This window comes from Oncorhynchus mykiss, chromosome 10 (genome assembly GCF_057628025.1).
Source record: "Oncorhynchus mykiss isolate SJ-2025 chromosome 10, ASM5762802v1, whole genome shotgun sequence".
NCBI lineage: Eukaryota > Metazoa > Chordata > Actinopteri > Salmoniformes > Salmonidae > Oncorhynchus > Oncorhynchus mykiss.
Genome location: NC_143031.1, coordinates 19474112 through 19500992, shown reverse-complemented (window position 1 = coordinate 19500992; position 26881 = coordinate 19474112). Strand labels below are relative to the sequence as shown.

The 26881-nt window shown below is 42.9% G+C and overlaps 3 protein-coding genes across 15 annotated transcripts in view; all 3 read left to right on the top strand.

Moving 5' to 3' along the window:
- Positions 1-11031, top strand: part of pou2f3 (POU class 2 homeobox 3) — a 28746-nt gene extending 17715 nt beyond the window's left edge. For both annotated transcript variants that reach the window (XM_036989842.2, XM_090186082.1), the window contains exons 4-13: positions 1557-1658; positions 2005-2116; positions 2361-2449; positions 2841-3017; positions 3571-3712; positions 6454-6587; positions 7015-7179; positions 7447-7486; positions 8148-8259; positions 8500-11031. In XM_036989842.2, coding sequence (XP_036845737.1) covers positions 1557-1658; positions 2005-2116; positions 2361-2449; positions 2841-3017; positions 3571-3712; positions 6454-6587; positions 7015-7179; positions 7447-7486; positions 8148-8259; positions 8500-8542 — 1116 coding nt within the window. In that variant the 3' untranslated portion in view covers positions 8543-11031. The remainder of the gene's footprint in view (positions 1-1556; positions 1659-2004; positions 2117-2360; positions 2450-2840; positions 3018-3570; positions 3713-6453; positions 6588-7014; positions 7180-7446; positions 7487-8147; positions 8260-8499) is intronic.
- Positions 11032-11791: 760 nt separating this feature from the next.
- tlcd5b (TLC domain containing 5b) lies at positions 11792-16197 on the top strand. 2 transcript variants are annotated; one of them, XM_021617671.3, is made up of 3 exons: positions 11792-12047; positions 12481-12678; positions 12815-16197. In XM_021617671.3, exons 2-3 carry the CDS (start codon positions 12489-12491, stop codon positions 13345-13347), a joined length of 723 nt encoding a protein of 240 aa, XP_021473346.2. In that variant the 5' UTR covers positions 11792-12047; positions 12481-12488; the 3' UTR covers positions 13348-16197. The 2 variants fall into 2 exon arrangements, with proteins under 2 accessions (XP_021473346.2, XP_090042209.1); XM_090186083.1 differs by lacking the exon at positions 11792-12047 and having other exon boundaries at positions 12358-12678; positions 12815-14045.
- A 157-nt stretch (positions 16198-16354) lies between these two features.
- arhgef12b (Rho guanine nucleotide exchange factor 12b) overlaps positions 16355-26881 on the top strand; it is a 114821-nt gene continuing 104294 nt past the window's right edge. For 6 of the 11 annotated variants that reach the window (XM_090186080.1, XM_090186076.1, XM_090186079.1 and 3 more), the window contains exon 1: positions 16355-17552. In XM_090186080.1, coding sequence (XP_090042206.1) covers positions 17521-17552 — 32 coding nt within the window. In that variant the 5' untranslated portion in view covers positions 16355-17520. The remainder of the gene's footprint in view (positions 17553-26881) is intronic. The other 5 variants (XM_090186075.1, XM_021617667.3, XM_090186078.1 and 2 more) reach the window with 3 other exon arrangements.

The following is a 26881-nucleotide window of genomic DNA, read 5'->3' as shown; positions in this document are numbered from 1 at the left end:
TTTTTCACACCACTCTTTATATACCTCAAAATGTCCACCTCTTATTAAAACCTATTATCTTAGTTTAGTTATTCCTAAACTATGTCTATCCATTTGGCAATGGGAGATTGTTAAAGGGAGGTTTATTGTTTTAGTCCTGGGGGTTATTTGCATACTACACTGCCTGAGGGGAGGGTGTTTATCAGAGTTTGTATCTTGTTTAACAAGTCCTGCAGCCTAACCCAACCGGTCAAGGAGCACACATATGCACACACACACACGCACACACACAGTTTCCCAACTTCAGTCCTCAAGTACCCCTAACAGTATGCATTTTTATTGTAGCTCCTGATTAAACTTGTCAACTAATCATCAAACCCTCAATTAATTAAATCTGGTGTATTTGTCCGGGGCTACAACAAAAATGTTTGCTGTTGGAGGACTGGAGTTGGGCTGTTGAAGAGACTGGAGGACTGGAGTTGGGCTGTTGAAGGGACTGGAGTTGGGCTGTTGAAGGGACTGGAGGACTGGAGTTGGGCTGTTGAAGGGACTGGAGGACTGGAGTTGGGCTGTTGAAGGGACTGGAGGACTGGAGTTGGGCTGTTGAAGGGACTGGAGGACTGGAGTTGGGCTGTTGAAGGGACTGGAGGACTGGAGTTGGGCTGTTGAAGGGACTGGAGGACTGGAGTTGGGCTGTTGGCGGGCCTGGAGGACTGGAGTTGGGCTGTTGGGGATACTGGAGGACTGGAGTTTGCTGTTGGGGTTAATGGAGGACTGGAGTTGGGCTGTAGGGGGTACTGGAGGACTGGAGATGGGCTGTTGGGGGTACTGGAGGACTGGAGTTGGGCTGTTGGGGGTACTGGAGGACTGGAGTTGGGCTGTTGGGGGTACTAGAGGACTGGAGTTGGGCTGTTGGGGGTACTGGAGGACTGGAGTTGGGCTGTTGGGGGTACTAGAGGACTGGAGTTGGGCTGTTGGGGGTACTGGAGGACTGGAGTTGGGCTGTTGGGGGTACTGGAGGATTGGAGTTGGGCTGTTGGGGGTACTGGAGGATCGGAGTTGGGCTGTTGGGGATACTGGAGGATCGGAGTTGGGCTGTTGGGGGTACTGGAGGATCGGAGTTGGGCTGTTGGGGGTACTGGAGGATCGGAGTTGGGCTGTTGGGGGTACTGGAGGATTGGAGTTGGGCTGTTGGGGGTACTGGAGGATCGGAGTTGGGCTGTTGGGGATACTGGAGGATCGGAGTTGGGCTGTTGGGGGTACTGGAGGATCGGAGTTGGGCTGTTGGGGGTACTGGAGGATTGGAGTTGGGCTGTTGGGGGTACTGGAGGATCGGAGTTGGGCTGTTGGGGGTACTGGAGGATCGGAGTTGGAATAACATTGATACTGTTGATGACAAGATAGAACAACCAGGCTGACATTTGTTCTACGTCAATTGGTCACACACAATTTATATCCACATTTCCAGTGAAAACGACAAGACCGTGTTTATGTACTGTTATTCTTCTAAAGACAATTGCAACATCAAAAAGTAGGAATAGAAAAGTGAGAAATATTGTGATGTGATTGGTTTCCAGATCAAGACAGAGGTCCTCAATGACTCTCCCCATTCTGTCTTATCACACAAGACATGTCACCTGACACAAGGAGCCCCAATATCTGGTGGCCAGCTATCAGGGGTAGGTTACTCATCTTCTGTCTCAATATATCAGAGGCTTTTAAGTTCATAATTAATACGATTATATGAATGGGGGGGACCTGATCCTAGATCAGCACTCCTACCCTAATATTTTTGATATGTACAGCCCTTGGCCCCATGTTTAATGTCCTGTCAAGCTATAATTATTTATCATTTTCTAAGAATGGGAGAAAACTGTCATTCTGTAATGAGGGCATTTGGATTGTTGTTTTTTGGTTTAGATCCAGGTCTCTCCTGCAAAAGAGATTGTATCTCAACAACTCACCTGGATAAATAAAGGTTAAATAAATGAAAAATCTAAGATTGTGTTTCTGTTGTTTCAACAGGAAGTCTCCTCCTCACACACCATGCAGCAGTTGGTGCTTATGCCCGGCTCTCACCACCTCTCACCCCCCTCCTCCTTCCTTCTCTCACAGACACAACACACGGGGCACCAAGGTACACATGGACAATCAAATGAAAGGGTTGCAATATTCTGGAAACTTTCCCAAAAGTCACAGGATTTTTAGCTATACCAGTTTGAGGACTCACGAAATCAGTAGAGAATAAGCAGGGAGAGAATCCTACAACTGGGAATCATTCAAACAGGATTTCTGAAAAATGTGGGAAGTGTGAAAGTTAAAATATATATTATACTTCTCTAAACAAATTGTGTTAATTTGTCTTTTTTTCCCCCGTGTAGCACTTCTGCAGCAGAACCTCCTCAGCTTTCCCACCCAGAGCCAGTCAGGCCTCCTCCAGCACCAGCCTGGGTTAGCATTGACACCTCAGGTAAAAATCCCACTTCTTACACCAGTTGACATGATTAGCTATATGGATGAGGCAGAGAAATGTAAGTAAAGTTATCATGTTTACTGAGAAGACAATAGGGCAACACTTCACGTCATGCATCCAGGTCCTTGAACTTGATAACAGAATTAACTCTTTACAGGACAGACCACGAGAGGGACAAGGATTTATCACAGAACTTTCAATGATATCAGTCAAATATATTAATATGAGGAATTATGAAGAGAGACATTTGCATAAGACACAAACATTTTCCATTTTTGCATGAAAAAGGTTTCTAACACTGCTATAATTTTCACATGGCTAAACATATACACAATTACTTTCGTCACCCATTTAACAGTATTCCTCCTCACCACTGTGTTCCCTAAAGGCCATGAGTCGGTCGGGCCTGACGTCGTCGTCCATGGAAGGCCACCTGGACATGTCCCACCTGCAGGTCCCCAAACACATGGCCCCCCCCCAGCAGGACGAGGCCAGTGACCTGGAGGAGTTGGAACAGTTTGCCAAGGCCTTCAAACAGAGACGCATCAAACTGGGCTTCACCCAGGTACAGAGGGCCACTGGCTCAAAATACAATACAACTTTATCTTTTTGCCGTTTTATGTTTTTTCCCAACCCCCCAGACACCACAAATACTGATACACTAACAAAAGTGTCTAGATGTCACAGAACAGCGCCCCTTGAACGAGTTAGGGGTTAAATGTCTTGCACAAGGGCACAATGGCAATATATGGCACCTAATATAGTGATTCTCAATACCACCAGATATTTTCCTGTCAGTCCTGGGATTTGAAATGGCAACCCTTCAGTTACTGGCACACCTCTCTAACCTTGAAGCTACTGCCACACGCTCTGATTACTGATATGCCACCTAACTTCTGTACTTGGTGTATTTGCTCATTCTGATATCATTTAACTGTTGAAACTCACATAGCGCAAAGGCAGGAGTGAAGTGACTTAACATTTTTGTAGTCAACACACTTGAAGGAGATTAATAATGTAATACAGGTATTGAATTCATGATGTAGATTGAAACGAGATTATAATTTGAAGGTTTGCCATAATCAGATTCAAATATATTCACTGTGTGTGTGTATCAGGGTGATGTAGGCCTGGCTATGGGGAAGCTGTATGGGAATGACTTCAGCCAGACCACCATCTCCCGCTTCGAGGCCCTCAACCTAAGCTTCAAGAACATGTGCAAGCTGAAGCCTCTACTTGAGAAATGGCTGAGTGACGCAGGTACTATACAGTATAACAATACACTGAGTGTACCAAACATTAGGAACACCTTCCTAATATTGAGTTGCACCCCCGCTTTTGCCCTCGGAACAGCCTCAATTCGTTGGGGCATGGACTGTACAAGGTGTCGAAAGCATTTCACAGGGATGCTGGCCCATGTTGACTCCAATGCTTCCCGCAGTTGTCAGTTGGCTGGATGTCCTTTGGGTGGTGGATCATTCTTGATAAGCATGGGAAACTGTTGAGCATGAAAAACCCAGCAGCGATGCAGTTCTTGACACACTCAAACCTGTGTGCCTGACACCTACTACTATACCCCATTGAAAAGCATGCATACATAATCCATGTCTCAATTGTCTCAAAGCTTAAAAATCATTATTTCATTCATCTGCACTGATTGAAGTGGATTTAACTGTAACGCTCATTGTCGTAAGGAAGAGTGGACCATGGAAAGTGTTCATGATCTTTATTGTCAAGAATCACTCAAACAAAAATAACGAATACAAAAACGAAAGGGAACAGTTCCGTCAGGCACAGATACTAAACGAAAAACAACACCCCACAAAACCCAAACGGAAAATGACAACATATACATGATCCCCAATCAGACACAACGATAGACAGCTGCCTCTGATTGGGAACCACACACACCCCCCCCCCCCCCCCCCAAAGGTGTGGACTCCCGGCCGCAAACTTGAACCTATAGGGGAGGGTCCGGGTGGGCATCTATCCTCGGTGGCGGCTCCGGTTCGGGACGTAGCCCCCGCTCCCTATGCTAATCCCTCCGCTTCTGTGGAACCGGACCGTGGATCGTCGCCAGAGACTCCGGACCGTAAATCGTTGCCGGAGGAACCGGGCCGTGGATCATCGCCGGAGGCTCTGAACTGGGAACCACTGCTGGAGGCTCCGGACTGTGGACCGTCGCTGGAGGCTCCGGACTGTGGACCGTCGCTGGAGGCTCCGGACTGTGGACCGTCGCTGGAGGCTCCGGACTGGGAACCGTCGCTGGAGGCTCCGGACTGGGAACCCTCGCTGAAGGCTCTGTGCCATGGATCATCACTGGAGGCTTCGTGCCATGGATCATCACTGGAGGCTTCGTGTCACTGGATTATCACGGGAGGCTCCGGGCCATGGATTATTACTGGAGGCTTCGTGCCATGGGTCATCACTGGAGGATTTGTGGCATGGATTATCACTAGAAGCTCCGGGCCATGGATCATCACTGGAGGCTTCGTGCCATGGATCATCACTGGAGGCGTCGGACCATGGATCATCACTGGAGGCGTCGGACCATGGATCATCACTGGAGGCTTCGTACATGGAGCCGGAACAGGTCTCACCGGACTGAGGAGACGTACTGGAAGCCTGGTGCGGGGAGCTGCCACAACACGTCCTGGCTGGATACCCACTCCAGCTCAGTGAGTGTGGAGTGCTGGCCTTGGAAGCACTGGGCTATGAAGGCGCACTGGAGGCATAGTGCGCAGAGCCGGCGTAGGATATGCTGGGCCATGGAGGCGCACTGGAGAGCTGGAGCGCAGAGCTGGCACAACGCGTCCTGGCTGATTCCCCCTGTAGCACAGCAAGTTCGGGGAACTGGAACAGGCCACTTTGGGCTGTCCTGGCGAACTGGAGATACCGTGCGTAGAGCTGGCGCAGGATATCCTGGACCGAAGAGACACAGGAGCGCTGAGCCGGCACAATCCGTCCTGGCTGAATGCCCACTCTAGCACGGCAACTGCTGGGAGCTGGAACAGAGCGCACCGGGCTATGAATGCGTACTGGAGACATTGTGCGCATCACTGCATAACACAGTGCCTGACCAGTCACACACTCCCCACGGTAAGCACGGGGAGTTGGCTCAGGTCTAAACCCTACCTTCGCCAATCTCCCCGTGTGCCCCCCAAATTGTTTTGGGGGGGGGGTCTGCCTCTCGTGCTGCCTCTCATGCTTCCGTCGTTGCCTTGACTCCTCGTATCGTCGCCGTTCCTCTTTCGCTGCCTTCACCTGCTTCCATGGCAGGGTCTTGTCCCCTGCCATTACCTCCTCCCAGGTCCAGGATGTCCTCCACTCTCTTTTCTCACGGGCCCAGGATCCCTGCTCCTCCTGGCCGCGCTGCTTGGTCCTTTTTTGGTGGGGTGTTCTGTAACGGCTGTCGTCGGAATGAGACCAAAGCGAAGCGTGGAAAGTGTCCATGATCTTTATTGTCAAGAATCACTCAAACAAATATAACGAATACAAAAGCGAACAGTTCCGTCAGGCACAGATACTAAACGGAAAACAACACCCCGCAAAACCCAAACGGAAAATGACAACTTATATATGATCCCCAATCACAGACAACGATAGACAGCTGCCTCTGATTGGGAACCACACTAGGCAAAAACAACAAAGAAATAGACAACATAGAATGCCCACCCCAAACCACACCCTGAACTAACCAAATTGAGAAATCAGGGTGTGATATTAACAGGTGAAATCAATAAGGGATCATAGCTTTCACCTGGATTAACTTGGTCGGTCAGTCGATGTCATGGAAAGAGCAGGTGTTCCTAATGTTTTATAAACTCAGTGTATATTTTGTAGATGGTTTGGTATTTCTCAGTCATTTACGTCATGTGCCATTGCATGTATTTACACACTATTTCTATGTCAAGAGGATATTTATTTTGCTATATTGGCTGGAAATGTATTTTAGAGGAAATGTACGTTGGTAAATCATGTTCATGCTCTTTCCAAATCAGAGAATTGCCCCTCTGACTCTATGAGCAATGCTGTTTCTCTACCCCCCCTGATGGAAGGCTATGGAAGGAAAAGAAAAAAGAGGACAAGCATCGAAACCAACATAAAGCTCACCCTGGAGAAACGCTTCCTTGACGTGAGTTAACTCTGTCTGTCCATTTCCAATCATAAATGCTGAAAATAATTTAGGAACTGTTGATATAGGTCGTATTTAAATGCACTTTTCCATGCTTTCCAGGGAGCAAAACAATCCACCATAATGCACATTGTTGTGACACTTGAGTGACTACATAGCAGCCATTTGAGTTAGTTGCAATGCTGACACAAATGATATGGCTTATTTTAAAGACATTATAAAGGCTCATTCATGCTTATAACAAGTAATACGCATTATGTCTGCAGGCTTTACAGTGTTAGCTACCAACGTTTCTTTTTAGAACCCCAAGCCCAACTCGGAAGAGATCACACTGATTTCAGAGCAGCTTCATATCATATGCCATATTACAAGACATTATAAAGCCTCATGCATGCTTATAGCACCTAATACCAATATTTATATTCAGAACCCCAAGCCTAACTCGGAGGAGATCATGCTGATCTCAGAGCAGCTGTCTATGGAGAAGGAGGTGGTGCGGGTGTGGTTCTGTAACCGCAGACAGAAGCAGAAGAGGATCTACTGCCCCGTGTCCACCTCACCAATGAAATCACACAACTTCAACTCCAGAATGGTTAGCCTTAAATCTCTCAGTTATAACGTTTTGGGTTAAATTATGCATGTTTCTTCCTGATGGTGAAATGGCCAGCTCTGAATACATACAGTAGCTCTCTATTTTCAAGTCAGTTTGAAAGTATATTTTCAAATAATGTTCATTGTTATGATAAGAGTTGTATAATGAAAGAATAGTGTGATAGGAATGTATAGTTATGCTACAACACATTTTTAGTACATTGTCTTGTGTTTTGTCTCACCAGCCATCATGTAACTGTTGTTTCAGGCATCCACGTCCAGATCATACAGCCCTCCTGCTTCAGGAGGCAAGTGTAACCATATGTACTTGATATAATCTGTATTTAAGACTACTCCACATAGTCTGTAGTACTTAAAACCTGTATTTAAGACTACTCCACATACAGTGGGGCAAAAAAGTATTTAGTCAGCCACCAATTGTGCAAGTTCTCCCACTTAAAAAGATGCGAGAGGCCTGTAATTTTCATCATAGGTACACTTCAACTATGACAGACAAAATGAGAAGTCCAGAAAATCACATTGTAGGATTTTTTATGAATTTATTTGCAAATGATGGTGGAAAATAAGTATTTGGTCACCTACAAACAAGCAAGATTTCTGGCTCTCACAGACCTGTAACTTCTTCTTTAAGAGGCTCCTCTGTCCTCCACTCGTTACCTGTATCAATTGGTGGCTGACTAAATACTTTTTTGCCCCTCTGTAGTCTGTAGTACTTAAAACCTGTATTTAAGACTACTCCATATAGTCTGTAGTACTTAAGACCTGTATTTAAGACTACTTCATATAGTCTGTAGTACTTAGAAAAAGTAAATGGGATAGACATTTTCTGTGAAATCGACAGTGTGAGAAATAACCTATAAAACCTTCCTCCATATGAAACTCACTGTATGAAGTTTCAAGCTTTCTTCAGTGTGCATGTTAAATTGAGTGTATTCCTCTGTGCTCTAGTGTCATCGAGTTCCTCTCCCAATAGTCCTAGTCGTGGGCCTTCGCCCGGAACACTCCGGTCTGGCTCCGCTGCTCTGACCTCTCAGGTCAACCAGTCCTTCAGCTCACCAGGGTAGGGGACACTTGCTCACCACAGCCAAGGACATGTGAACAGTGTCTATATCCCAAATGGCATCCCATTACCTATATAGTGCACTACTTTTCACACGAGCCCTATGGGTCCTGGACAAAAGTAGTGCACTACATGGGGAATGGGGTGCCATTTGGGAGATACACAGAATTAGTCTAACACTGTATTTGGCAACATGGTATTGTACAGATGAGAGATGAACCTGTTATCTTTGCGTTACAGGTCGTGGTATCGCACATGGAACCCTACATCCTATCACCACTGAGAAAGCCTGCCTGTTGTGGAAGAGAACTAAAACTATTGATGTCAATGAATGGAAACAGAAATAGATACAAACCAGCAGACATACGTGAAGACCTTTTAAAATTATATTGAGAAACTCTATGCATTTGGAATTAAATGTGAAATGTCATAATCAATATTTCTAGCATCAGTTTAGGGCACCTCTGAGGTCATATGAGGCACAAACTGAATTTGAGCCTACATTATCTATAAGAGTAAAACTATTGGAAGCAACAAAAAAAAAAGAATAGGAACATCAGAGTCAGGGTCAGAGTTCTGTTAAACCTGCCGTTAGAATATGTTGACGCAGCAACTGTTAAACTACTGCCCACGCACAAGTGGCTTATTCAGACAACTGGATCAATATGACCTAAACAGGGTCTACCTGGCATTTTACAGTACTGTACTCTAAAGTTTTGACTTTACAGTCCAAATCACTGCAATTTAATTTGACCACCGGAAAATAAGATACAGTATGTCTGTATGCCACTATGTAGCCTATGCAGCTGTATGAGTTGGATTGAATTTAACTGCCCATTAATGTTTACAGTGCGGTTAATTTGCCCATTTCCTTTGATATTCATCAGGAGGTCAGGTGTGAGAATAAATGTGCGAAGGTGTATATATTAAAATGCCAGACAGCAATCTAAATCATGATGTTGCCTACTGTTTGTATTTTTATACAGTTGAAGTCGGAAGTTTACATACACCTTAGCCAATTACATTTCAACTCAGATTTTCACAATTCCTGACATTTAATCCTAGTAAAAATGCCCTGTTTTAGGTCAGTTAGGATCACCACTTTATTTAAGAATGTGAAATGTCAGAATAATATTGGAGAGAATGATTTATTTCAGCTTTTATTTCTTTCATCACATTCCCAATGGGTCAAAAGTTTACATACACTAAGTTAGTATTTGGAAGCATTGCCTGTTTAACTTGGGTCAAACATATTGGGGAGCCTTCCACAAGCTTCCCACAATAAGTTGGGTGAATTTTGGCCCATTCCTCCTGACAGAGCTGGTGTAACTGAGTCAGGTTTGTAGGCCTCCTTGCTCGCACACACTTTTTCAGTTCTGCCCACACATTTTCTATAGGATTGAGGTCAGGGCTTGGTGATGGCCACTCCAATACCATTTTGCCACAACTTTGGAAGTATGCTTGGGGTCATTGTTCATTTGGAAGACCCATTTGCGACCAAGCTTTAACTTCCTGACTGCTGTCTTGAGATGTTGCTTCAATATATCCACATAATTGTCCTTCCTCATGATGCCGTCTATTTTGTGAAGTGCACCAGCCCCTCCTGCAGCAAAGCACCCTCACAACATAATGCCGACACCCCCGTGCTCCACGGTTGGGATGGTGTTCTTTGGCTTGCAAGCCTCCCCCTTTTTCCTCCAAACATAATGACGGTCATTATGGCCAAACAGTTCTATTTTTGTTTCATCAGACCAGAGGACATTCCTCCAAAAAGTACGATATTTGTCCCCATGTGCAGTTGCAAACCGTCGTCTGGCTTTTTTAGGGCAGTTTTGGAGCAGTAGCTTCTCCCTTGCTGAGCGGCCTTTCAGGTTATGTCGATATAGGACTCGTTTTACTGTGGATATGGATACTTTGTACCTGTTTCCTCCAGCATCTTCACAAGGTCCTTTGCTGTTGTTCTGGGATTGATTTGCAGTTTTCGCACCAAAGTACGTTCATCTCTACGAGACAGAACACGGTATGGCGGCTGCGTGGTCCCATGGTGTTTATAGATGACCGTGGCACCTTCAGGCATTTGGAAATTGCTCCCAAGGATGAACCAGACTTGCCAGGGTCTACAATTTTTTGAGGTCTTGCCAATTTTTTTTGATTTTCCCATGATGTCATGCAAAGTGTTTGAAGGTAGGCCTTGAAATACATCCACAGGTACACCTCCAATTGACTCAAATGATGTCAATTAGCCTATCGGAAGCTTATAAAGCCATAACGTCATTTTCTGGAATTTTCCAAGCTGTTTAAAGGCACAGTCAACTTAGTGTATGTAAACTACTGACCCACTGGAACTGTGATACAGTGAATTGTAAGTGAAATAATCTGTCTGTAAACAATTGTTGGAAAAATTACTTGTGTCATGCACAAAGTAGATGTCCTAACAGACTTGCCAAAACTATAGTTTGTTAACAAGACATTTGTGGAGTGGTTGAAAAACGAGTTTTAATGACTCCAACCTAAGTGTATGTAAACTTCCGACTTCAACTGTATATCATGTTTGCTTAAATATATTTAGGTTGTGAAATGAGTCGAAATGATAGAGGGAAAAGAGCTTTGGAAAAAGAATAAAGATTTTAAAATCAGCACTAGTATTTTTTAAGGAATGTTTCAGAAGCGTATCACGTTTTGCCATCTCCAATGTGTTTCAGTGTGATCTATCAATGGTCCAATGCATACATTGTTACATTTTGTTATTTTCATTAAACACACTTTGTTACATTGTAACAAGTTTTAGTGTAGTCTCTAGGGCATGGATGTATCGATATGGAATATGCATGTTTTTTAATCTTTTATCTAGCAGATGGAGTAATTGTCATTACTACTGTTGAGATGATAGCATGAAGACAAAGATGTAAGATGTCATTCACCTCAAATGACCTGGAGTACTTTGGGGCAATAACCAGAGACAACCTAGTCCTGACTGTCCTGCCAGTCAGATTATGGTTAATCTGGATGCGGGATAAAGCTGCCTGTCTGCTTCTGTCTGCTTCACACACAGCTCTAAGTGTCATTAACTAACAGCCCCGAGGGAAAATGTGGTAGCCGGTCGGTCTATCGCCATGCCATTGAGCATGTCGTAGCCTAATCATACATGGAAACACCAGTTCCCTAGAATGTGTTATGATGCTGGTAGATCCTGCACACTTGTGTCTCACTTTTAATTCCCATGCTTGTAATGCCTGTCACCTAGAAATCCAGACTGAGTTCAGCTCTGTTGCTAGTTTGTTACGCTCCACTACTGAAACATAGCGTGGTTCAGTCTAGATTTTGAGGCTACCTGTCTTCCTAGGCTAGTCTATATTCACTACAATGTCCTATATTTCACTACATTCTCATATCATCAAAGTTTCAGTCATAGAGACTGTTGAATGTAGTCTGTTGAGGAGACCATAAATGTAGGACTGCATATCTCTTGCTTGTTCTACAGCCAGGGTAGCTGGAGGGAATCGACTAATCTCATAAGAGGCTAAAGCTGCTTGAGAACCAGGGGCAAGGGATGTAGACTAGCTAGGGGACTAATTTATTGTAGTAGGCTTGCTTGACGTTTTATTGCAGTGAAAAAGTTAACATGCGCTCCGTTTCAAATGTGCCAGGCCTTTTTGGAATGACTTTCGAGCCAGATCTGAAAGGTCATAGCAACACCAATGGAGGCTGAAGATGGTGGATATTTGTTAGAGTTGATATTTCAGATCTGAATACCAGGTTAGGATGCATCTGGAGAGTAGAAGATAAAGGTATGTAGGCTATAGTTGTATGCTAGCATTTCGGCTATGATCTTCTTGATTTTTACTAGCCTATTATTATGGCTACAAGGCCCAAGTATTACATTGTTTTGTTGTTTGACCATATTCTTAAGAAAGCCTAGGTTTTGGAGCAAAAAAGTGTGACATATGGTACATGATTTGAAATTACATAGCATAAGCATTGAACTAATAAGCCTGTTCTCTGACTACAATTGACACCTTGTAGCCCTAGTTACTTAACAAAATGTAACAATGACTGTAAAATATGAATACTAAATATTTTAATTATGTGATATGAATATTATGTAGCTTAGGCTATTGGGGGATAAAACTAAATAGGAGATTATACTAGTGTATGCCTAGATATGACATTGCCTCTGTTTGACATAGTAATGTCAAGTTGACTCTGGTTTCCCCTGTACAGCAACAACAATGATACTTTTGGAGGTGTGCTGCTGCCTGATTGGCTGGATTTCACTCTACTTTGCATTCTGTTACCTGAATGGCCAGCGGGGCAAGGAGTGGAACTGCAGGCTGGTGACACTGACACATGGGATCCTCATAGTATGTCTTACTGCATACATTAGCTTCATCGATGGGCCCTGGCCTTTAACACATGCAGGTGAGGTTTGGATGTGTGTTACTGCAAAGCATGCAGGTGTATTAAGTTTCGATTTATTTCAGTATACATGGCAACTATTTGAATTGCAGCATGAGATTGACCTTGACTAACTGACCTGTCCCGTTTGTGACCTCAGGTACAGAGAACACCCCGCTCCAGATCCTGGCCCTGGTGGTTAGTCTGGGCTACTTCCTATTCGACTTTGGCTGGTGCATCTGCGTCCGCACCGAGGGTCCTGTCATGCTGGCCCACCACACCATGAGCATCGCAGGCATCCTGTTGGCGCTGGGCCTGGGCAAGTCGGCAGTGGAGACATGTGCCGTGATTTTCGGCAGCGAGATCACCAACCCCTTGCTGCAGGCCCGCTGGTTCCTCCGGCAGGTGGGCCGCTACGACAGCCTGTGGGGGGACGCGGTGGATCTGCTCTTTATCCTGCTCTTTGCCCTGGTGCGTGTAGGCGTTGGTGGCATGATGCTCTACTGTGAGCTCACCTCTCCCCGGCCCAGCCTCATCATGAAGGGAGGGGGCCTGGCCATGTACACACTGGCCTGGGTCTTCATGGTGGACATTGCCAAGTTTGCCTGCAAGAAAAGCAGGACAAAGTACAAGAGGTGGCATGAGATGTGCAAGTTGGGAGAGGTGAATGGACACACAGGGAAGACTGAGTGAAGAGTGAGGTGACTGGGGTGGAGGTATTTAATCTGAGACACATTGGGCGACCGTCAGCTGCAGTCCCGACATTGTGTTCCAGGGATCACCTGCTGTGTGGTTGTGAGCGGTAGGCATCTAACCAGGTTCAATATGAAAATCTGGGATGGAGGTCTGAGATTGGCTCAGGGGTGTGAAACTATCAGATCCTTAGGGCTCTTTCCCCACACGAAAACAGACGTGAAATGCAAATAAGCTGCTGTAGCCTGGGCAGTGTGTTCCAATGCATATTTAACTACAAAATGTTTTTCAAATATTTTGGCAGGCAGTAGCAGTCTCCCTGGTGTATATCAGCTTTTACCCTTGGTGGCTGAACTACAGTACAAGTTGGATGCTGCTCTGCGATATTGCGTCCGTCCACTTGCTGATGGTGAACTGATGAGTTTGATGTCTGATGAACAATTGATCAACATTTGTACAAATGCAGCTCTACCCCATTTTGACTTTAATTGTGGAACTCCCTCACAGGGAGTGTTTGACATCAGTGTTTGATGTCGGTGGCACTGAAGTGGTTTGAATACAAACTCTAGCGCACATCTTTTATTGTAATCTCATAGGAATGCTAAAAGGATGGAACATTTTGTCTACCTCAGTGAAGTTAGTTAATACCTTGTCAATGTGTTTTAGTTTTGACAAATTAAATATTTCACATTTCAAACTATTTCTAATTTAAACTGACAAACAAATCATGCTATTATCAGACTTGGTATTCAATATGGTTTTCTGGACCATGTTGTTGTGCTTGAACTAGATGTTTGTGTGTGCTGCTTAAAGTTAAAAAGTTGATCCTTGCATCACAGTTTACATGGATCAGTAACCAAAACTAAGCTGTACTTCGATCATATGCTGGTATGGTCAATATTGTACAATATTTAAAGTGTGACTGCCGAGGCAAGTCTCACTAATATACTGCTATTGCAACTATTTTTAAATTGGTTTTGCAATACATTATATGTCCTCTGGGTGACAGTATATGCTAATGTTTTGTTTCCAAGAGCGTCATGAGGAAGTGTGCCCCCAAGATTGAAATTGCACTGATGGAAGTTCCTCTACACTCCACCTTGGTTATATTATGACTAAATAATGAATGAGACTGTAACAACCAATAACTAATCCTGATTGATTTTAATTTGTGATGAGATAATTTATTTTATTATAGTATGTTATGCAGCCAGATAAAGTGCTTTATTAAGCAGGTAGGCCTAGGCTATACCGTGACTAATGACCAAGTGCTTAGATTAGCCCATAGCATGGACAAGGATGTGGAAAGTCTGATACATTACCAGACATAAAATCCTCTGCTCATGGATAAGGGAGACAAAGGAGGGAATACCATTAGTTATTTTCAGTGTATAGAATACACCACAAAACAGACTGTCATGTAGAATGTATGATGCTATAAATGATTAACAAAGGATTTTGTGCTCAAATTATGCCTATAGCCTAAAGCGCTTCAGACTTGAGTCATTTAGGCCTAATACTTGTATAACCTACGGTATCTATCTATACATATACACAGTTGAAGTCGGAAGTTTACATACACCTTAGCCAAATACATTTCAACTCAGATTTACACAATTCCTGACATTTAATCCTAGTAAAAATTCCCTGTCTTAGGTCAGTTAGGATCACCACTTTATTTTAAGAATGTGAAATTTCAGAAAAATAGTAGAGAGAATGATTTATTTCAGCTTTTCTTTCTTTCATCACATTCCCAGTGGGTCAGAAATTCACATACACTCAACTAGTATTTGGTAGCATTGCCTTTAAATTGTTTAACTTTTGAGGTCAGGGCTTGGTGATGGCCACTCCAATACCTTGACTTTGTTGTCCTTAAGCCATTTTGCCACAGCTTTGGAAGTATGCTTGGGGTCATTGTTCATTTGGAAGACCCATTTGCAACCAAGCTTTAACTTCCTGACTGCTGTCTTGAGATGTTGCTTCAATATATCCACATAATTGTCCTTCCTCATGATGCCGTCTATTTTGTGAAGTGCACCAGCCCCTCCTGCAGCAAAGCACCCTCACAACATAATGCTGACACCCCCGTGCTCCACAGTTGGGATGGTGTTCTTTGGCTTGCAAGCCTCCCCCTTTTTCCTCCAAACATAACGACGGTCATTATGGCCAAACAGTTCTATTTTTGTTTCATCAGACCAGAGGACATTCCTCCAAAAAGTACGATATTTGTCCCCATGTGCAGTTGCAAACCGTCGTCTGGCTTTTTTAGGGCAGTTTTGGAGCAGTAGCTTCTTCCTTGCTGAGCGGCCTTTCAGGTTATGTCGATATAGGGCTTGTTTTACTGTGGATATAGATACTTTGTACCTGTTTCCTCCAGCATCTTCACAAGGTCCTTTGCTGTTGTTCTGGGATTGATTTGCACTTTTCGCACCAAAGTACGTTCATCTCTAGGAGACAGAACACGGTATGACGGCTGCGTGGTCCCATGGTGTTTATGCTGGCGTACTATTGTTTGTACAGATGACCGTGGTACCTTCAGGCCTTTGGAAATTGCTCCCAAGGATGAACCAGACTTACCCGGGTCTACATTTTTTTCTGAGGTCTTGGCTAATTTCTTTTGATTTCCCCATGATGTCAAGCAAAGAGGCACTGAGTTTGAAGGTAGGCCTTGAAATACATCCACAGGTACACCTCCAATTGACTCAAATGATGTCAATTAGCCTATCAGAATCTTCTAAAGCCATGATATCATATTCTGGAATTTTCCAAGCTGTTTAAAGGCACAGTCAACTTCTGACCCACTGGGATTGTGATACAGTGAATTATAAATTAAATAAAAAGTCTGTAAACAATTGTTGGAAAAATTACTTTAAACGGTGTGCTCTGATGAGTAATCCTGAATAACCTCAAAATTAATAGCTGAATAAACATTTATTTAATGTATCCGTTGGATAAATCATGTGCAATACATTGGCCATCTACTGGTCTGTATTTTAGCATTTTCTTTAGAATCATGACGATCCCATTTGCTGGCCAGCCAAACTAGCTGCTGACAGCGTTTTGAAAGTTCTATTCCGAAAATGTACTCTTTCGTTTGAGTTTCAATGCATGTAATTCCATTAAAAGTAGTCAAATAGGAAATAACGTTAGGCTACTGAAAACGGAATTTGTCGAGATCCGTGTGTTGCTTTCAAAAGTTGCTGTTACGAATGCTGTGTGCGGACAAGAGGAAAGGAGCTTTTTTTCCCCCTTTTGGGGGGTGTGGGTGGGAAAGCGTTTCCTTTTTCCATCCGCACTACAGTACAGTAAAGAACGAGAGGCCTGTTCGAAAGTGAAGATCACTCATGTAAATTAACTGGGGATTCGGAAAACCTTTAGAACGCGGCGAGGATCACTTTCATTGTTGTCAAAGTTTAGGAAATTATTCGTGGCATGAAAGACCAATTTCGTCTGGGATAACATTAGGGGCGAATTGGGAATGTTACCATGAAAACATTTCGGAAGGAAAAATAAGGGACACTCGAAAGAAGCCAAGCTTCATTTGCGATAACTTAATTAAAGGAAAACTATGACCAGGAGTCTTCTCGACGATCAAGGACGAGTCTTGTCAAGATATTGTTCAAAGGAGTAACTTTGTGAAGTGGCATTTCTCATGGAAACAAATATGTTGCCAGTCTGCTAATATTTTCCCGGTGGTCCATTGACAAAGACTATTGCTGACAGCGGCAGGCGATGCCCAGGCTACAATGTGTTCGCATTTAATGTTTCTCCTGAAGATATTGAGAGGTTAACTTTTTATTTTCTCGGAACATTTCACCATATTCAGTGTTATCAATGTAACTGCGTTATTTCATGCACGCCCCTGTAATGGTTTTAAAGAAGAACATGTTTATACTTACCTCTGATATCTCTCTCTGGCCACATTTTTTACATCAATAGCTGGAATAAACAAAATAAGCCAACGAATTCAAGTCTACATTGTGGAATAGCCCATGTATATGTTCTTATTTTAATGGATTCAAATATTTTTTATCGTTGTGGAACGCTCTTGGACGGACATTGAAAAGGTCAAGACGTAGTCATTCTCCAAAATACAGAGGTTGTCGTTTTGGTAAAAATGCTAGTTGGATAAAAAAAAGCCTACGTCGGGGAAAAACACATAACGGAAGCCCAATGAGCGGCATACAGTCAACACTCCCTGAAAGGTAAATCATATCTAAAAACCACGATGTAGCTCAACTCCTATACGGGCGTCGCAATCAATGTCATTTCACTTTTGCAGTTGTATTTGTCCCTCCCTTCGCAAGGCTATGTATTGGTATTTTGTGGCCAGCAGTATATTGTCATGTAGACTAGCTATGCACAAAATGTGATCTGGCCATGTCATGTTTTCAGGCCAGAGGTGTACTACAAAGCGGGATCAACGAGTGAGCCAGCTAACTTTGATAAATAAAATACTTTTGATTTTCTGGTTAATTAAGAAAGCTAAACTTAGATATATGTTTTTGGTTGTTGAATCCATTAGACCATGTCCATTTAATGCTCATCCTAAACAATACATAGTTATTTCAGAATGTTCTGGGAAGCTAGCTGGCTAAGTCATAGCCCATTCAAAGATGCGAACTACCTTCTGTGTTAAAACTGGTTAAATTAGTGTACAGTAAGTTTATATTTTGCATTTGTGAAATTAATGTTGATGTGATATAAAAGTATAGGGCGTTTTTTAATGTTTCTAGAACCCTACCGACATTGAGAATTGATTCACGTTTAGATGGCTGTTTTGGTTGCGAGAGACAATTCGCCTTTTAACAGAGCATGTAAGGTCCTTGGACTACAAGGAGTGACGTTAGTCTCCTTTAGTCCATTATTGGGCTAGCTGAATCATTGATCTCGCTTTGTAGTATACCCCTCGGGACCAAATAAGTTGTTGTTTGTTTTCGAACCCCTTTTTTCCCCCTTTCTATTGTGATTAGATTAGTCTGATTTGCTCCATAAGTAATACGATATGCTCCGTGTGGGGCATCTCCTATTCAATTATTGCTGCCTTAGTACCAGGAACATTATTGCATGTCTTGTAAATCCTAGAAATGTCATATACCAAATATGATATGGGTATTCTATTATGGGTATTCTATGTGCTGTCCTTCAGTGAAAGTGGATAGCAAAGCACAGGGATTTGAGTGGTGACAGTAGCCTGTGCACTTCTTATTTTACTTAACTAGGCAAGTCAGTTAAAAACAAATTCTTATTTTCAGTGACTGCCTAGGAACAGTTGGTTAACTGCCTTGTTCAGGGGCAGAACAACATTTTTACCATGCCAGCTTGGGTGTTCGATCTTGCAAACTTCCGGTTACTAGTCCAATGCGCTACCCACTAGGCTACCTGCTGCCCCGTGGATGAAGAGGACTTCCTTTGGATAACCTGATAACCTGGAATCTGTGCCCAACTCAGTTTGGTGTGGGTGTGTAAAGATTCATGTTGAGTCTTGTACTGGAGTTTATTCAACTTTAAGTAATCTGTTTATCGAGAAGGGGAGGGGAGAGGACATTAACAGGTGCTACTGTGTCAAGAGCTCAAAACCAAACCAGAAAACTAAAAAAATATATATTTAATTTATTGTCACATATAGGTGCAGTGAAATGTGTTGTTTTACAGGGTCAGCCATTGTAGTATGGCGCCCATGGAGCAAATTAGGGTTAAGTGCTTTGGTCAAGGGCTCATTAACATATTTTTCACCAGGTACTCAAACAAACAACCTTTCGGTTACTGACCCAAAGCTCTAACTGCTAGGCTACCTGACCCAATGCTCCCAACTGCTAGGCTACCTGACCCAATGCTCCCAACTGCTAGGCTACCTGACCCAAAGCTCCCAACTGCTAGGCTACCTGACCCAATGCTCCCAACTGCTAGGCTACCTGACCCAATGCTCCCAACTGCTAGGCTACCTGACCCAAAGCTCCCAACTGCTAGGCTACCTGACCCAAAGCTCCCAACTGCTAGGCTACCTGACCCAAAGCTCCCAACTGCTAGGATACCTGACCCAATGCTCCCAACTGCTAGGCTACCTGACCCAATGCTCCCAACTGCTAGGCTACCTGAACCAAAGCTCCCAACTGCCAGGCTACCTGACCCAAAGCTCCCAACTGCTAGGATACCTGACCCAATGCTCCCAACTGCTAGGCTACCTGACCCAAAGCTCCCAACTGCTAGGATACCTGACCCAATGCTCCCAACTGCTAGGCTACCTGACCCAAAGCTCCCAACTGCTAGGCTACCTGACCCAATGCTCCCAACTGCTAGGCTACCTGACCCAATGCTCCAACTGCTAGGCTACCTGACCCAATGCTCCAACTGCTAGGCTACCTGACCCAATGCTCCAACTGCTAGGCTACCTAAATGCTCCAACTGCTAGGCTACCAATACAATGCAGAAACTACAATTCAGAAACAATACAATACAGAAACTACACTCTATCATGTGGAATAAAGAGTCATGAAGCTCTGTCTAATATATTCCTATTTGAAACATGAATAGTCTGCCCCATCGAATAAACCCACCAACATATCTGGACAACAACAAAACATGCTATAGGAGAGTAGACAGCCATGCCTCCTTTGCTCTTGACATCGTACTTGTGTAATGACAAGGAATTTTGGAATGAAATGGAGTCTTCTTAAACCCAAAAGCATTTGGATTTTTCAGAACTGTTGTACATTTTTTCCATTGGTGCCAGTCTCGAATGCTTCGGCTGGCCTTCCTTTCATTGCACTTTCCTAGCCTAAATGTCAGGGAATGGAAAATACATTTATTTCAGCAGTTTTGTTTCCAGCACATTCACAGTACTTCATTTATTTGTACCATCTTGACACTCCACTGTCTCTACACTCTTCTAAGGAAAGACAAAAGCTAGAGGCACTCATGATTGGCCTCAAAAGTCAAATAGTGTTTTGATGTCTTTAACCTCTATAATCTGTATACAGATAACAAGATTAAGCTATTATCTTTTTGCACAGTTGTTGTGCAACGACTGCCTCCTTCACATTGTTTTGCTTGCATCTGATGTTTTTGTATCACCAAGCCAATCACATTTTTATTTCCAGGACTGTAGCTTCTGGTTTCATGATCATGTCATGCGGTTTTCCAGAGGTCAAGGTACTCAGGCTTGCAAAACTTCCGGAATATTCAGTAATTTAGGTAATTAATGCTGAAATCCTCATATTAAACACCAATGGTATTCCCTAAGTTTATGGTTTATATTTAGGATCATGTTTTACAGCTTTGATATTCTACTTTTTATAGAATTATATATATATATTACATGTGATAATGCCATGTCCCAGGCCCCAAGAACCTGCTTCAAGCTGATTTGCTAAAAAAAAAAGGGCTATATTGTGGGAAAGTCACCGGAGCATGAAAATCTTAAGTTTACAATACTACATTTGAGAAACATTTCAGATGATAACAAATGTTTTATGATACTGTAGATTTTGTTCAAGAAATCTTTAAGATTTGAATGTCTATTTCAGACTGTGACATCCATAACAGTAGTTTTTCCTCCCTAAAGTATTAATGGGAATGACAATCTTTTTAAAATGATAATTTTTGTGTGCAGCCAATCCTTACCTTCGAAATGGCTATCCATGTTTTGACCTAAGACAAATTCACAGACTTTTGAATATGTTCATTCTTCTCAAAAAGCTTATCCATTTCATGTAACATCCATAGCACCTCTTATTTGCTTTATTTCTCCAACATGCTAATATTTACAAGTCCGCTTTTTGGGATATACACTCCCCCCAAGGTGTACTATAGACACACACATCAACAGTTTCATTTATATTTTGTTTGTCCATTCTATGAGACAAGTTGGGATTTTGCGTGCAAATGTAACATCTATAACGCTGGAATCGGCCAAATGCATTGACCTTTACTAGAGGAATATTATCAACATTCTAAACGATCCAACCATGCCCCCTATAAAACGCTGTGGGTTATGCACATTTTCAGTGGTTTGCCTATAGCCAAAAGCCCTTTGTGTTGGCAGTGGCGCCGGTATATCCTACCTCTGGTGCCCACTTGTATAAAGGCATGCTAGTGGGTGGAGTTCCTTCATGGTGCCCAGGCAGATGAGTTCCTCCACCTCCCAGCACAACCCTGCATTAAGCAGGGACTCTTGCAGGCTCCCAGGAAAACATGCACTACCCAGGGCCGGATACAGCCATGAGCTGATAGGCCAAGCCAGGAAGCAGGGTCATCATGATCATCATCTCCTCTGTATGCTTAGCCCATCGCCTCTGCTTAAGGAGAGAGCACCAGCACAGTGGAGCAGCACTGCTCCGGCTTTGTTGGAGTCCCTGCCTATTATTGTGAAGTGTTTACTACTTTGGGCCCCTTTTGGTTGTCCAAAAATTTCTCCAGAGGGTCCACAACAGAAGAGCATGAGTGTTTTATTTCCATTTCATTTTGGTTGAAAGCAGCAAATCAATCATGTAGGTTAGTAAAGATTCAAATATGGTTTTGGACAGTACGTAAGTGATACAGTAATTCAACTGAATTTCCCACACCCTGCATGCAACGCACTAAGTCTTATTTTAGGTCTAGAGATCCTCACTGTATTTGACAGACTGATCTTTTAATTAAGATATTGATTACACTAAAACAGACCAAATGGATTGCCCTTTGTCAGTTGAATATCGGAGCACTATTGATATGTATAGTTTGTTTCATTGCCAGAAAACCTCTTATGGTTGTATGTCTATGACTGACTGCCACAGAGGGCCAGGGTGTCCAGGGCCTGTTGGAAGTATCATGCTTGAATGACTGATGAAGGCTGGGACATGCGACTGGCTCTCTTTGCTCTTTGTCACTGAGTTTAGCTGATCTGGGTATTTTCACCCCCCACCCGCCCTCACGGGAAGTGGTGACATCACTGATAAACAATGTCTGTCAGCCCGGCCAGGCCACCAGCCCTTCTTGACAGAGCCGCTGGCCAGAGCGGTGCAGAATGGGAATGAGCTGAGCCTCCCTGTCATTCTACGCCCTTGACAAATTACAGCATCAAGGGCCCTGTTTGTTTGAGCAGAGGGTCTGTTACAATGTTTTGACTATGTTAGAACATGTTTGGTTCTGTTACATTGTTTTACTATGTTAGAACATGTTCGGTTCTGTGACAGTGTTATGACTATGTTAGAACATGTTTGTTCTGAATGTAGTTTAGTCATGTCTAGAGGTCGACCGATTAATCGGAATGGCCAATTAATTAGGGCCGATTTCAAGTTTTCATAACAATCGGAAATGGGTATTTTTGGACACCGATTTGGCCGATTTTTTTACACCTTTATTTTATCTTTATTTAACTAGGCAAGTCAGTTAAGAACACATTCTTATTTTCAATGACGGCCTAGGAACGGTGTGTTAACTGCCTCGTTCAGGGGCAGAACGATAGATTTTCACCTTGTCAGCTAGGGGGATCCAATCTTGCAACCTTACAGTTAACTAGTCCAAAGCTATAACCACCTGCCTATCGTTGCACTCCACAAGGAGACTGCCTGTTACGCGAATGCAGTAAGCCAAGGTAAGTTGCTAGCTAGCATTAAACTTATCTTGTAAAAAACAATCAATCATAGTCACTAGTTAACTACACATGGTTGATGATATTACTAGTTTATCTAGCGTGTCCTGCGTTGCATATAATCTGACTGAGCATACAAGTATCTGACTGAGCGGTGTTAGGCAGCAGCAGGCTCGTAAGCATTCATTCAAACATCACTTTAGTGCGTTTTGTCAGCAGCTCTTCGTTGTGCGTCAAACATTGCGCTGTTTATGACTTCAAGCCTATCAACTTCTGAGATTAGGCTGGTGTCACCGATGTGAAATGGCTAGCTAGTTAGCGGGGTGCGCGCTAATAGCGTTTCAAATATCACTCGCTCTGAGACTTGGAGTGGTTGATCCCCTTGCTCTGCATGGGTAACACTGCTTCAAGGGTGGCTGTTGTGTTCCTGGTTCGAGCCCAGGGAGTAGCGAGGAGAGGGACGGAAGCTATACGGTTACACTGGCAATACTAAAGTGCCTATAAGAACATCCAATAGTCAAAGGTTAATGAAATACAAATGGTATAGAGGGAAATAGTCCTATAATTCCTATAATAACTACAACCTAAAACTTCTTACCTGGGAATATTGAAGACTCATGTTAAAAGGAACCACCTGCTTTCATATGTTCTCGTGTTCTGAGCAAGGAACTTAAACGTTAGCTTTCTTACATGGCACATATTGCACTTTTACTTTCTTCTCCAACACTTTGTTTTTGCATTATTTAAACCAAATTGAACATGTTTCATTATTTATTTGAGGCTACATTTATTTATGCGTTATATTAAGTTAAAATAAGTGTTCGTTCAGTATTGTTGTAATTGTCATTATTACAAATACATTTTTAAAAATCGGCAGATTAATCGGCAGAATAAATTCAACCACACCTTTGTTTTATCAGAAACCCGGATAGCAACCTCTGTCCAGTGAAGTCCACAAAGAATATTGCATGTACAGTGACAGACAGTTAGTTACATGAGCTACAGCATGGTCAAGCAAGTTAATGTTTCCAACATTTTCGGACCACTAAACAACAATTGATTTAGAACCACAGAGTTACTGCAAGTCGCAAAGAAAACACGAGCTGCCTTCACTTTTCCAGCACCATTTCAACTTCAATATTTCAACATCATCAAATCACCTCTGCTTAGTTTAATACAGTGACAACTAAATGACACCAAAAACAATTTAGTGCAATCCATGTAAACTAAATATGATGTGGCTGTCCATTGTTCTGATTTCTGTGTGTGTGCGTGTACGTTCGTGCAAGTAGAAAAATGTTGACTCACTGTACTTGTAGAGAAACGGCAATGCCTTCCTCCTCTCTTTTATGCTGACGATCACTCTGTCATACAGTACACACTTTTATATTTTTGTTGTCATAGGCTACTTGACTAAAATGCTTGTTCGCTAGCCTAACTTCCATTCATGTGTAACATTAGCTCGTTAGCATTAGCCTTCTACATCTAGCTACATGTTGAACTTCCATCCTCTCAGGCCAGAGGCACAACAATGTATGAATTTATGGTTGGATCAGAATCACCGTTATAATCATTGGTCAGTACAGAGAATGAACTAAAACCACAAGTCCAAATCCCTATTTCCATTCATGGCTAATTTAGGAAAGGGATCATTTTAGCTAGCTAGCCACTGGAGGACAACAACACAACGATATGCAACAATTCAAGTTTTACTGTCAATGACGTATGCTCTCAATGGGATTTGATAGGAGTGACTCCAAATCAAAGCTGGCTACACTTTACACATTCACTGGACCATTCTCTGTTGAGCTCACTCAGTTTAGCTCATCTCTGATTGGCAAATTCTTTATACTTTTTTTTTCAAGGGAGGCCAGATGCTCGCTGGTTTCCCTTGCCTCAATGCTACGGGCGGCAACAATGTCATACTCGTTTAGACCAGACAGTTTCAGATAGATGGCCTACACGTAGAGACAGAGGGGCACTGTTTCCCTCGTTCGGATGCTTTCTCCTCTGATACATTCAGCCACTTGCGAATTGGAAGGAAAATGATGAAACACAGAGAGACGAAAAATACATGATTTAATGATAAATAAAGAAATAAAATGTTTTGAGGAAGCCTGGCTTCCCTTGGCATCCATGAATACAAACCACTCATCAAATAAGTGATACAGGAAGTTTGCTACAAATGGGCATCTGAAATGTAACCTATCATACACAAAATGCTTTGCCAGTGGTGGTTTATTTAATAACCTCTTTTTTTTGTCATTTCTTGACGCCAGGATGGCGAAAGCCTTTGTCATTTTAACACCTGTCTGAAATGGAATGGGGGTAAATGTTTTTTTTATTTTTATGTCTCAAACAAAAGCTTGGGTGTCTGGTGCCGTGATGGTGGACCCTCCTTGTGCTGAGATGATTATCAGCAGATAAGACTGTGCACAGGTGTGTATTGTCATCCTCAGTGGAGACCTAAGATTAACTTGCTGGCCGTATGAGCTAGGCCAAGGAACAACTTAGATAAAATCACCCTTGTAAGTCTTTTGGGTTTTGGAGTGAAGATACTATGAGTTACTGCTAAACATTGTTACTCATAGGAATGAGTGGTTTGGGATGGATTACCATCTCTTGGAAGGAAAACTTTTTCACTTATATTGTAATTAATAATAGGTGATACAGTGGCTTGCGAAAGTATTCACCCCCTTGGCATTTTTCCTATTTTGTTGCCTTACAACCTGGAATTAAAATGAATTTTTTGGGGGGTTGTATCATTTGATTTACACAACATGTCTACTACCACTTTGAAGATACAAAATATTTTTTATTGTGAAACAATCAAGAAATAAGACGGAAGAAACAGAACTTGAGTGTGCATAACTATTCACCCCCCCAAAGTCAATCGTTTGTAGAGACACCTTTTGCAGCAATTACAGCTGCAAGTCTCTTGGAGTATGTCTCTATAAGCTTGGCACATCTAGCCACTGGGAGTTTTGCCCATTCTTCAAGGCAAAACTTCTCCAGCTCATTCAAGTTCGATGGGTTCCGCTGGTGTACAGCAATCTTTAAGTCATACCACAGATTCTCAATTGGATTGAGTTCTGGGCTTTGACTAGGCCATTCCAAGACATTTAAATGTTTCCTCTTAAACCACTCAAATGTTGCTTTAGCAGTATGCATTGTCCTGCTGGAAGGTGAACCTCCATCCCAGTCTCAAATCTCTGGAAGACTGAAACAGGTTTCCCTCAAGAATTTCTCTGTATTTAGTGCCATCCATCATTCCTTCAATTTTGACCAGTTTCCCAGTCCCTGCCGATGAAAAACATTGGTGTTCTCGGGATGATGAGAGGTGTTGGATTTGGCCAGACATAGCTTTAGTCTCATTTTATTCTCATCTGACCAGAGTACCTTCTTCCATATGTTTGGGGAGTCTCCCACTTGCCTTTTGGTGAACACCAAACGTTTGCTTATTTTGTTCTTTAAGCACAGTTTTTTTTTCTGGCCACTCTTCCATAAAGCCCAGCTCTGTGGAGTTTAAAGTGTTCCTATGGACACCTATGGACACAGTTTAAAGTGTTCCTACTCTAATCTCCGCTGTGGAGCTTTGCTGCTCCTTCAGGGTTATCTTTGGTCTCTTTGTTGCCTCTCTGATTAATGCCCTTCTTGCCTGGTCCATGAGTTTTGGCGGGCGACCCTCACTTGGCAGGTTTGTTGTGGTGCCATATTCCTTCCATTTTTTAATAATGGATTTAATGGTGCTCCGTGGGATGTTCAAAGTTTCAGATATTTTTTTATAACCCAACACTGATCTGTACTTCTCCACAACTTTGTCTTAAACCTGTTTGGAGAGCTCCTTGGGCTTCATGGTGCTACTTGCTTGATGGTGCCCTTTGCTTAGTGGTGTTGCAGACTCCGGGGCCTTTTAGAACAGGTGTACATATACTGAGATCATGTGACAGATCATGTGACACT